A 12,881-nucleotide genomic window follows, 5' to 3' on the forward strand; every position below is an offset into this window, starting at 1 on the left:
GGAGCAACTAAGCCCGTGAGCCACAACTACTGAGCTTGCGCGTCTGGAGCTTGTGCTCCACAACGGGAGAGACCGCGACAGTGAGAGGCCCGCGCACCGCGATGAAGAGAGGCCCCCGCTCTCCGCAACTGGAGAAAGCCCTCGCACAGAAACGAAGACCCAACACAGCCAAATATAAATAAATAAATAAATAAATAAAATGCACTTAGCTAAGAAATGCTTAGTTTGGTCTTTGTTGGTTTGACCATCTACTAACTGTTGTTTAGACCATCTACTAACAGTTGTTTACATACTCAATATGCCTGACATAGAAATAAAAATATATTATGGCCAAATGTCAATCAAAAATATTAGGAATAAAAGACAACGGTATAGCTTTTAACTATATAAAGTCATTATTCATGACTTTCCTCATTTAAAATGTTAATATTTTGAAATGGATTTCCTATCATAATTTTTTTATATCCAAGTTATTTCACACAGGACTCCAGACCAATATAAATCTAACTGAAAATAGTATTTCTACAATTTCATCGTACCAAATTTTCCCTAATATCAAAATATTTAATCCAGAAAGCATTTTTATTCAAAAATGAACCATGCTTTGGGACTTTCCTGGTAGCGCAGTGGTTAAGAATCCTCCTGCCAATGCAGGGGACACGGGTTCAGGAAGATCCCACATGCCACGGAGCAACTAAGCCCATGCACCACAACTACTGAGCCTGCACTCTACAGCCTGCGAGCCACAACTACTGAAGCCCACATGCCTAGAGCCCGTGCTCCACAACAAGAGAAGCCACCGCAATGAGAAGCCCGCGCACTGCAACGAAGAGTAGGTCCCACTCGCTTCAACTAGAGAAAGCCCACGCGCAGCAATGAAGACCCAACGCAGCCAAAAAGAATTAAAAAAAAAAAAAGGTACATTCATAATAAAAAATGAACCATGCTTTCTTTACATAACATGCACCATAAAGTCTTTATGTGTGTATATGTATATGCATATAATATGCGTAATGTGTATTTATATATGTATGTGTATATAATTAAGTACAAGTAACATGAAATCTTTACATATATAACAATCTAGAAACTACATACAGTTATAATCACTTGCTTTTTATTACATGGCATTAAATATCAATGAACCACAAAAAGAAAAAGCGGGAGAGAGTCAAATTGAAAGACAAATAGAAAATATTACCAACACAGTCAGATAAGAAAGAGAGCTATTTAAACAAATTCTATACAAAGTATAGAATTTAAGCTGCTCAATCTCTCATTCCCCAATAGTAGAAGAGAGGAAAGGAGAGTAACACAAAATTTTACCTGTAGAGCGTACTGGAAGATTCTGGACCTTGATCCCAAAACTTTTACGGGGCTCATCTTTTTCCAGGGATGAAAGCAACTGGGAAGTGGGGGCTGGGACTGCTGCAGATTGAACTGATCGGGCTGGAGAGTCATCACTTGAACTACTGCTGGAATCAGTGCTACAAAAGGGGGGAAAAAAACTTACGTGAAAAATCAAACAGAAAATAAGTCGCATATAAAACTTCTTAAAATTAACAAATGGCAATAATTAAAAGGTCTAAATTTCAGGTCTGGGATTTCTAGACACCCTACCTTCTCCACATCTATTTCATACTCTACCTTCAGAGATGGCAGAAGACAGCAAATACCAGCCTGGGAATGTGGAAGTAAACGTAACAATCTTTTACCACCACATGCCACCGAAAGACAAACGTTTCGTTCTGTGCAAAATGTGAACAATTTTTTCCAAATGAAATATGACTAGTAAACACAACTGACTTAAGGGTAGTATCAATAGAATAGTGGATATATGGGTTTTGGATTCAGAGATCTCGATGCAAATCTTGGCTCAGACATACAGCATGTATCCTTGGACAAGTCACTTAACCTCTTGCTAAGCCTCAGTTTCTACATCTGTAAAATGGAAATAATAACAGCACCTATCTCACAAGGTTAAGAGTTTAATAAAATAACACACAGGCTAACAGAGTTTGGAATATGACAGTAATCCATAAATGAAGTGGCAATGCTCTGTTACTATTACTGTTACTACTACTACCACCACCGCCTCATGGGTAAATTAATCTTTAGGAAAAAACAGACATCCAAAATAATTACCCAGGTAATTTTAATTTTTAAATTTTTGAAGGACTAATAAAGAAATATTATATAAGTTACTTGAGTCTTGTTAGTTTAGGCTCTTTTCTCTGCGAATAATGTGGGAAATGAGAGGCAATGAAATTTAATTTCTCTCTTCAGTTTAATACAAACCTCAAAGGGAGAGACAGTCACAGTTGAAAGACAAGGAGAAAATATTACCAACATGGTCAGAACAAGTTTATTATGCCCAAGAACCATGTGAGAAATATTAAATTATTTCAGTACTGCATGTGCAAGACTGCTATGGTTTTAAGTTCTTTTATAGCATTCTCAAATACATTAATAAAAAGCTATTTACAGGTTTCTGAAATTTTGCTTCATACTCTCCCCTCCTTGCTGCAGAAGACTTAATTCTAAAAGCAAATAACTCGGGGTGGGGGGCGGGGAGTGCAGGCAGTTAATCCACTTTAGGCACACTCCAGAGAGGACAGGTTCAACAGTTTTTGTCATTTGCGTCCAGACTACAGCTCTCACATCCAACACAAACTCTAAACCAGCCAGATGAATAAGTCTAACTCCAGGATCTGAGACAAATTTGCTATTGCTTTTTAAAAAAAGAAATACCATAAGAAAATAGAATTTACATAGCATTTTTATTTAGCTCTCACATGATAAGGCAAAAGATAAAAACTTTATGAAGTTACCAGAACTTTCTGCAGTTTGAAACATAAAGAAATAAACCTATGCCAGTAAGAGCCAAAAGGAGATACCTGAGTTACAAAATACAAACTACTATGGATAAAAGCCTCAAGGTAGAACCACAAGTCATCATTGCCAGGTCTCCTAGAAATGACTGGGTTTCAATTTTCCCAACAATAAAAATAAATTTTTTTCCGTATCATTAAGCAAAAGTAGTATTACTAGTACTAAGTGAACAGGACATTGTACTTTCTGAAATTAAGGGTTAACAAAATTAATTTATCTTCTGTTTTTAGCACAGAAAGAAAAAAATGTTCTACATGTGTAACGTACTCCAAGCAATACAAGATTATTCATAAGGCCACCAGATGACTACAGTATAGAATATGTATGTGACTTATCAACTTAATTCCAAGGAATCATAAAATAACCATTAAGGAAAACACTATAATTACAATACCACCAATAATATATACACCAAAATTCCTCAGCAGTAGTGGGTAAAGAAGTAAACAAATACGGGCAAGAGCAGAATTTCTGGGTACTAAAATAATGAGCCAACAAAGTTCTGTTTAAGTCCATATTATAAAAATGTAGAGGAATCAATGGCAGTAGTGGGTAAAGAAGTAAACAAATAGGGGCTGCCCTGGTGGCACAATGGTTAAGAATCTGCCTGCCAATGCAGGAGACACGGGTTCGATCCCTGGTCCGGGAAGATCCCACATGCCACAGAGCAACTAAGCCCGTGCGCCACAACTACTGAGCCTGCGCTCTAGAGCCCAAGAGCCACAACTACTGACGCCCGCGCGCCTAGAGCCCATGCTCCGCAACAACAGAAGCCACTGCAATGAGAAGCCTGCGCACCACAACGAAACGTAGCCCCCACTCGCCACAACTAGAGAAAGCGCGCGCGCAGTAATGAAGACCCAATGCAGCCAAATTAATTAATTAATTAATTAAATTTAATTAAGAAAAAAAGAAGTAAACAAATACGGGCAAGAGCAGAATTTCTGGGTACTAAAATAGTGAGCCAACAAAGTACTGTTTAAGTCCATATTATAAAAATGCAAAGGAATCAATGGGAGCAATGATTTTAAAGTATAAAATAGTGACAGAAATTAGTTTTGTTATAAATGTCATCACACTTTTGGTGAATTCCCTGCTACCACACCAATTTTGAAACAAGATGTAAAATTTAACTGGCAGAAATATCTGTTGACCAATTTGAAGTTATAACTAAAAAGAAGGAAAGGTTTTTAAATAAATTATGAAATGATAAAACGATACAACTTTTGAGTTCACATTTTAATATGCTAACCCAAAACTGCAATGTATATTTCCAGTGTAGTCTATTAAATGTACTATGGATTTTAAGGTCCTGAATCAAAACAGGGGCACAAATTTAGACCCCCAAATACCTTTTAGTCCTATAAACTGAAAGAAAATCCAAATGCCCAGAATATCTGTGTCAATTTTAACTTTAAAAAATTCTTATTTTCAGAATCTTGTTAAAACTGAAGAATCACAAGAATTCACCAAAACTTATGATATATAGTATTTTAGTTGTTTCTTAAAAGCCAGAAGTAGTTAATAAGAAGCTTTTCAATCTAAATTGTCTAAAGTAGTGGCAATGATGGTGCATCAACTAATAGTTCTAAGAAAGTGAACTTTAAATTTACCTGACCACAAGAGGCACATGAAAATATCTCCAACATCGCTAATTATCAGAGAAATGCAAATCAAAACTACAATGAGGTATCACCTCACACTGATCAGAATGGCCAACATCAAAAAGTCAACAAATAATAAATGCTGAAGAGGGTGTGGAGAAAAAGGAACCCTTCTACACTGTTGGTGGGAATGTTGATTGGTGCAGCCACTATGGAGAACAGTGTGGAGGTTCCTTAAAAAACTAAAAAGAGAGCTACCATATGATTCTACAATCCCACTCCTGGGCATATATGTGGAGAAAACCATAATTTGAAAAAATACATGCACCCCAATATTCATTGAAGCACTATTTACAATAGCCAAGATACGAAAGCAACCTAAATGTCCATTGACAGATGAATGGATAAAGAAGATGTGGTATATTTATACAATGGGATACTACTCAGCCATAAAAAAGAATGAAATAATGCCATTTGCAGCAACATGGATGGACCTAGAGACTATCATACTAACTGAAGTAAGCCAGACAGAGAAAAACAAATATATGACATCACTTATATGTGGAATCTAAAAAAAATATGATACAAATGAATTTATATACAAAACAGAAATAGACCCACAGACACAGAAAACAAACTTATGGTTACCAAAGGGGAAAGGGAGTGGAGGGTTAATTAACAGTTTGGGATTAACATATACACACTACTATATATAAAACAGACAACCAAAAGGACCTACTGTATAACACAGTGATCTATATTCAATATTTTGTAATAACCTATAAGAGAAAATAATTTGAAAAAAAAGATATATATGTATGTATAACTCAATCACTTTGCTGTACACCTGAAACTAACACAACATTGTAAATCAGCTTCACTTCAATAAAAAATTTATAGGGACTTCCCTGGTGGCGCAGTGGTTAAGAATCCGCCTGCCAATACAGGGGACATGGGTTTGAGCCCTGGTCCGGGAAGATTCCACATGCTGCGGAGCAACTAAGCCCGTGCGCCACAACTACTGAGCCCACGTGCCTAGAGCCCGTGCTCTGCAAAGAGAGAAGCCACCACAATGAGAAGCCCGCGCAACACAACGAAGAGTAGCCCCCACTCGCCACAACTAGAGAAAGCCTGCGTGCGGCAATGAAGACCCAGTGCCGCCCAAAATAAAAATAAATAAATTTTAAAAATAAATAAATAAAATAAAATAAAATAGACTTTGGAGCTTCCTCTCCAGAAGCAGACAACATCTTGAGGTATCTGGCTCTCCCAATATCATGGATGAAGATCTTTGTCTCCAATATGAAACCTTTATTCCGTTTGCCTTTTTGCCTCTTGCTTTTGCTCTCTGTAAATGCACAGAAAGACAATGTTCCTTAACTCTGGCAACTGCCTCTAAATCTACCACTAAGGCCATAGCTCCACAACAAAAGTCCCTAGAATTTCTTGCTAAGGTGGTTTTGGATAATAGCATTGCTATTGCTTTCGATTACTTACTGGCAAAACAAGCCATAAGTCTGTGCCATAGCAAATATCTCCTGCTATAACTGGATCACACCCTCCGATACTATAGCAAATACAGGAAATTAACAAAGAAGCCTCTTGACTTAAAACAGGTTGATGGCCCTTCGGGTACATTCTTTGCTTTATTTGATAAGAACTTGTTTGGTTCATAGGGAGCCGTAAGGAGCATACTTAGTCTCTTGGTATTATCCGACTGACCGTCATCATTATAATCTCCCTGGTAGGCTATGTTCTCTCAAGGGTCTTAAATTCATGTCTGTAGCCATCACCAATACATCAGATGGTCTCACTGCACTTGCAGAGAAATAAGATAAACAATGAGATGAACAGCAAAAACAATTCTTCCACAGACCAGACTCATAACCTATGAGTTTCACGACGAGACAAAAACAACAACCTGATGGTGACCAAGAGTGGCACTATCACCAAATTTTTGGTTAAACTCTCCGATATGAGAAGAGGGCCAAAAGGAGGGGTTAATGTGTTAAATTAATTAAACAAGGAGACCATTAGACTGAGGTGGTTCTAATACCTTAGCAACCCTACATAAGCAAACAAAAACCTAAGCCTGTAACTGCCTCAAGGCTGAGAAATCACACCTAAGGACAACCAATAACAAACAGCCAATTAGGCTTTTCCAAATAAGGCAAACGCTAAAGCTGTAACTGATCAACTAATTTTTCTGCTTTGCTTTTCTCTCTAAAAGCTTTTCCCCCAGCTCCTGTTGATGGAGCACTCCTAACCATTTCCAGTTTGGCGCTGCCCAATTCAAATAGATATTTGCTCAAATAAACTATTAAAATTTAAAAGGAAAGAAAAAAGTTATGGAGAATTAATAAAATTTTCAAATTAAAGTTTAAATTTCTAATATGGTAAATGTCAATAGATATTACAAAGTAAACAAAAGCTCAATAATTTAAGAATGTAAAAGGGTCCTGAGCCCAGAAAGTTTAAACTAAAAACAAAAACCCCACTAGCTTAGTAGGCATTCTGATGTTATCTTAATTCCATTTTCAACTCTACCACTTCTGATACAACCTGAATTAAGTCTCTGTCTTTTTTGTTTTATAAGAAAATCAGGAAGGAAATACTCAACTGTTCAGTCTGGTAAGGTACCACATTTTGCCTCTCTAAACTTTAATTTCCCTAGTGGGTTATACCAGACCTCATGACCTTCAAAGGTCCTGCTAACTCTAGGGTTCTATGACTCTCCACCTATCTCCAAACCTTCCAGCTCTGACAGCTCCACATTGTTCAACAAGGGAGAGAGGGGACCCTTTACAACTTGGCCCCAAACTAATTTTCTAGTCGCTTATTCTCATTCCCTTGTCACTCTTTGTCCTACCCACTAATGATCTATCCACATAAGAGTATACCAGTTTTGGGAATTCCTTGGTGGCCCAGGAATGGCCACCAAGTGGTTAGGGCTCTGCGCTTCCACAGCAGGGGGCACGGGTTCGATCCCTGGTCGGGGAACTAAGATCCTGCATGCCGCACAGCGTGGCCAAAACAAACAAAAAAAGAGTATAGCAGTTTCTAATCATGGGCACCCCCCGTTTTTTCTTATTAGATATAAGTCCTTGGTTAAATTACTTCCTCTCTAATACTTCACTTTCTTGTATGTAAATGGTGATAATACCTATCACTTGCGAGGGGCTATGGTGAAACTTTAATGAGTTTGTGATTGTAAGGTACTCAGCACTCTGCCTAGCATACAGCGAGAACATGAGAGCTCCTGTCCCTACCTATTCCTACTGAAGACACCTTTCTGTCCCTCCCTGCTGGCCCTGCCTTCAAGGATTAGCTAGCTCCAATGTTAACCTCCTGCTCTGCAGCTGTTCTGGACATCCCCACCCCACCCCATAGCATTCACTGATTTCTTAGTTGTGTATTTCTAAGCCTCTTTTACTACAATGTCTATCGCAAACCCTTTCACTCTGTATTATAATTATTCATTTACCAGCCTCTTAAAAGTCCAAGACTAGATTCATCTTTGTAAACAGAGCCTAGCATGGTGCCCAATATGTAATGGATGTGTGACTCCAGAAAATTATTGATTTGAATTATCCAAGCAACTGAAATTAATGCCTAGGAAAGTACACCAAGCTCGATAAAATGAAGGTATTAACTACATTCAGTATCTAAGAGTGAAATGAAAATTTCTGAGAAAATATTACTTTGTTGGAAACTGCAAAGTATGTCTTTCTTCTTTAATGTTTGATTAATTATTCAAGAAAAGTAATGGCTGTTCTAGCCAAGACTCTAGGACTTTGACATATATTAATAACCTGACTGAAAAATCACTGGTAACTGTAAAAACAAAAACACTTCATGGAGCCTGTCATCTAGAACTTTGTAGAAGATGATTTTTTTAAATAGACATTTTTCTGGGATGAAAGCAAAAGCACAATTATAACACATAAAACAGTGCTTTAAATATCTGACAAAGTCCAGAGTGTGGATTTTGCACTATTCTATTTCATTCATAAATCCTATAATTGTGAATACCTGCATCAGTGGCTCTCAACTGGGGCCATTTTGCGCCCCAAGGGACATTTTTAGTTGTCCAACCGTGGGTGGGTGGGGAAGCTTACTGCCATTTAGTGAGTAGAAGCCAGGGATGCTGCTAAACATCCTACGGAGCACAGGACAGCCCCTCAACAAGGAATTATCTGGCCTCAAAAGTGAATAGTGGGGGCTCCCCTGGTGGCACAGAGGTTGAGAATCCGCCTGCCAATGCAGGGGACACGGGTTCGATCCCTGGTCCGGGAAGATCCCACATGCCGCGGAGCAACTAAGCCCGTGCGCCACAACTACTGAGCCCGCGGTGCCTAGAGCCTGTGCTCCGCGACAAGCGAAGCCACGGCAATGAGAAGCCCGCGCACCGCAACGGAAGAGTAGCCTCCCCCTGCCACAACTAGAGAAAGCCCGCACGTAGTAACTAAGACCCAACACAGCCAAAAATAAATAAAATTAAAAATAAATAAATTTATTTTTTTTTAAAAAGTGAATAGTACCAAGGTTGAGAAACCCCAGCCTACATTACCTTCTTTGACCGCTTTCCCTTCTTTTGAAAATCCAACATGCTAATTTTAAGCTGCAATTCAAATGCAGGATCCTTACAGTCACTGTTCTTCCTTATTACTAATACATCATTTCATAAAAATCTTTGAATAAGTCCAAAACTTACAGGGGGGAAAAAAAAAAAGGTCAACTTCTAAAGATTAGACTGAGAAGAAGCTGGGATCCAAAACGTTCTGATGTCACTCGATTCTGGCAAACATGACAAAAAGAGAAACTGCAAATAGCTTTTTACAGTATGTGTTTTGCCATGTCAATATAGCAGGGTGAAAGTATTTGTAGACAAAACTATTTTATAATTTTGAACAAATAACGGGTGAAATATATAGTACTGCTACCCCTACTCTAGTAAGGCTTACATCAATGATAACTATTCCAATTCATGTTAAAATTGTTTCTCAGCTCAATAGCTTTGTTTACCCTCAAACTAGGGACTTAAGATGGTAGTTTAGTATCACAACTAGATTTTTTCTCATCAAGTACCATGGTCAGAGAATGAATAAAACTTCTATTCTGCATAAAGAGCTTAAGGGGGTATTTTGTCTTATAACTTTAAGACATTTTAAAATTTGCCTTTAAGAATGACAACATAACTCAACAGCAAAAAAAAAAAAAAAACCAATCAACCAACCAGGTGCAAAAATGGGCATCTTTGAACCTGAACAGACATTTCTCCAAAGAAGACATAAATGGCCAAGGCACACATGAAAAGATGCTCAACATGACTGTTAGGGAAGTTCAAATCAAAACAACAGCAAGATACCATTTCACACTCATTAGGATGGCTATTATCAAAAAACAGAATATAACAATGTTGGCTAGGATGTAAAGAAATTGGAACCCCTGTGCACTGCTGGTGGAAAAGTAAAATGGTGTAGACACTATAGAAAACAGTATGGTAGTTCCTTAAAAACTTACAATTGCCACAATCATTCAGCAATTCCACTTCTGGATATATAACAAAAAGAATTGAAAGCAGGTACTTGAATAGATATTTGTTTACCCACATTCATAGCATGTTTAACAGCCAAAAGGTAGAAGCAACCCAAGTATATAGCGACAGATGACTGGATAAACAAAATGTGGTATCTATATACAATGCAATATTATTCCGCCTTAAAAGGGAAAGAAAATTCGGCCATATGCTAAAACTTGTATGAACCCTGAGGACATTATGCTAAGTGAAATAAGCCAGTCACAAAAGGACAAATGCTGTATGATTCAGTTTTTTTGAGGCAACTAGAGCAGTCAAATTCATAAAGACAGAAGGAATGGTGGCATAGCCTGGGGCTGGGGAAGAGGAGAATGGGAGTTGTTAAACGGAAAGATGAAAGGGTTCTAGAGATGAATAGTGGTGACTGCTGCACCACAAGGTGAATGTACTTAATACCACTGAATGGTACACTTAAAAATGGTTAAAATGGTAAATTTTACATTATTTTAACACACACAAACACACACACATACAAACATGACCTAAGAAGTAAAGTACAAAATGAACTGTTCTTCTTGGGACTTCCCTAGTGGCGCAGTGGATAAGACTCCGCACTCCCAATGCAGGGGGCCCGGGTTCAATCCCTGGTGGGGGAGCTAGATCCCGCATGCATGCCACGACTGACAGTTCACGTGCTGCGACGAACGAGCCCATGTGCCACAACTAAGACCCGGCTCAACCAAGTAACAAATAAATGAATAAATAAATAAATTAATTAAATATTTAAAAAAACAAAAACAAAAATGAACTGTTCTTCTCTTTGCGCCTTAGAAAAAAATGAGATTCCAAACCAGTCAATGTAACAGGCTACCTGCTGGGTTTTGTCAATAAGGCTCTGCTGAATCAAGAGGTCTCACAACCTGGCTTATCAAGGTTAAAAGTTCCTCAGAAATGATTTCAGAGAAATGAGTCAACTCTAACTGGTGATTCTGCAACTACTGCAAAAGAAACGGGGAAAGCACTTTAGGACTTGACTGTATAAATGATAAATTAAACTCTTTAGAGCCAAAGTTAATGAAAAGTTGTCTAAATTCTTGGTATTTAGGATACCTATTGAGAAAAACTGTATTAATATATTAAACAGTGAAAATGCATTTTTAAATTATGGAACCAATATTTTAACTTCAATTTTGTTTTGGTCCACATATTTCTTCTTCTATCATTAGAAACCACAAAGACTTCTAATGGGAAAAGATTTGATTTAAAAAATTATGACTAAATAAATTAATAGAGTAAAACTGACAACAGAGGAAGTTTTTTTCTCCTTGTTTTTTTCATCATTTTTTTTTTTCTAATTGAAGTATAATTGATTTACAATGTTGTGTTAGATTCAGGTGTACAGCAAAGTGACTCAGTTATTTATATTCTCTTTTTCAGATTCTCTTCCACTATAGGTTACTACAAGATATTGAATATAGTTCCCTGTGCTATACAGTAGGTCCTATTGTTTATCTATTTTATATATAGTAGTGTGTATCTGTTAATCCCAAACTCCTAATTTATCCCTCCCCCCTTCTTTACCCTTTGGTAGCCATAAGCTTGTTTCTATGTCTGTGAGTCTATTTCTGTTTTGTAAGTAAGTTCACTTGTATCATCTTTTTAGATGCTACACATAAGTGATATCATAAGATATTTGTCTTTCTCTCTCCGACTTACTTCGCTTAGTAATCTCTAGGTCCATCCACGTTGCTGCAAGTGGCATTATTTCATTCTTTTTTATGGCTGAGTAATATCCCTAAGTGTGTGTGTGTGTGTGTGTGTGTGTGTGTGTGTGTGTGTGTGTGTAAGTCTTCTCTTAATAGAAACAGGTAGAAGCAGAAAGAGAGCCATAATCCACCAGCAGTACTTTTTCCTTTCACTGCAATCAGTTTTTATTGCTGATATAAAAAAATAATTTATTTCCTAAGGATTTCTAAGTATAACAGAAAATCTAAGACCTCAAAAATTAACTTTTCTTGAGTTCTAGTTTCCACCTAGCCTTCCCCTGTGAGCATTTATAAATATCAAGCATGCCTAAACCTTAGACAGGTACTGGCTCCATTTTATAGGTAGATAAGATTAAACACGTTTCGTGTTCATGGTCACTAAAGTGGTGGTAAATTCAACCACAGTAATTAAAATAAATGGTTTTATTTATCTTCCTATTCTAAAGTCCAATAGTTTACATAAATGAAGGAAAAAACAAAATCATTAAAGACAGATTTTTAAAGAGCACCTTATTTTGGTGGAAAATACTGTTTAAAATTGAGCTTAAATATGCTATGTGTGGTTATGCACAAGTAACTCTTTGGGATGCAATTACAGCTACAAGTTAATGTTTTTAAGCTTACTACTATTTTTAGTAGAATTAAACAAAAGGAATATGGAAATAGTTAATCTATAGGATGACTGCTGCATAATTAAAGGTTACCCCAAAAAAAGCGTGAAGGAATATTTTTCAGTCTTAAAAAGGAAGACAGGACTTCCCTGGTGGTGAAGTGGTTAAGAATCCGCCTGCCAGTGCAGTGCACACGGGTTCGAGCCCTGGTCCGGGAGGATCCCACATGCCATAGAGCAACTAAGCCTGTGCACCACAACTACTGAGCCCACATGCCTATAGCCCGTGCTCCACAACAAGAGAAGCCACTGCAATGAGAAGCCCACGCACCGCAATGAAGAGTAGCCCCCGCTCGCCGCAACTAGAGAAAAGCCCACACGCAGCAACGAAGACCCAATGCAGCCAAAAATAAATAAATAAATAAATGAAATTATAAAAAAAAAAAAACCAAAAACAACTTAGATCTAAT

At 37.6% G+C, this 12,881-nt stretch overlaps 1 protein-coding gene across 5 annotated transcripts in view; it reads right to left on the reverse strand.

The window, feature by feature from the left end:
* Window positions 1-12,881, reverse strand: part of SPEN (spen family transcriptional repressor) — a 93,197-nt gene that overhangs the window by 27,146 nt on the left and 53,170 nt on the right. For all 5 annotated transcript variants that reach the window (XM_082380903.1, XM_082380904.1, XM_082380905.1 and 2 more), the window contains one exon: window positions 1,327-1,487. In XM_082380903.1, coding sequence (XP_082237029.1) covers window positions 1,327-1,487 — 161 coding nt within the window. The remainder of the gene's footprint in view (window positions 1-1,326; window positions 1,488-12,881) is intronic.

Source organism: Balaenoptera borealis (assembly GCF_965194805.1).
Source record: "Balaenoptera borealis genome assembly, chromosome: 1".
In the NCBI taxonomy this organism is placed as follows: domain Eukaryota; kingdom Metazoa; phylum Chordata; class Mammalia; order Artiodactyla; family Balaenopteridae; genus Balaenoptera; species Balaenoptera borealis.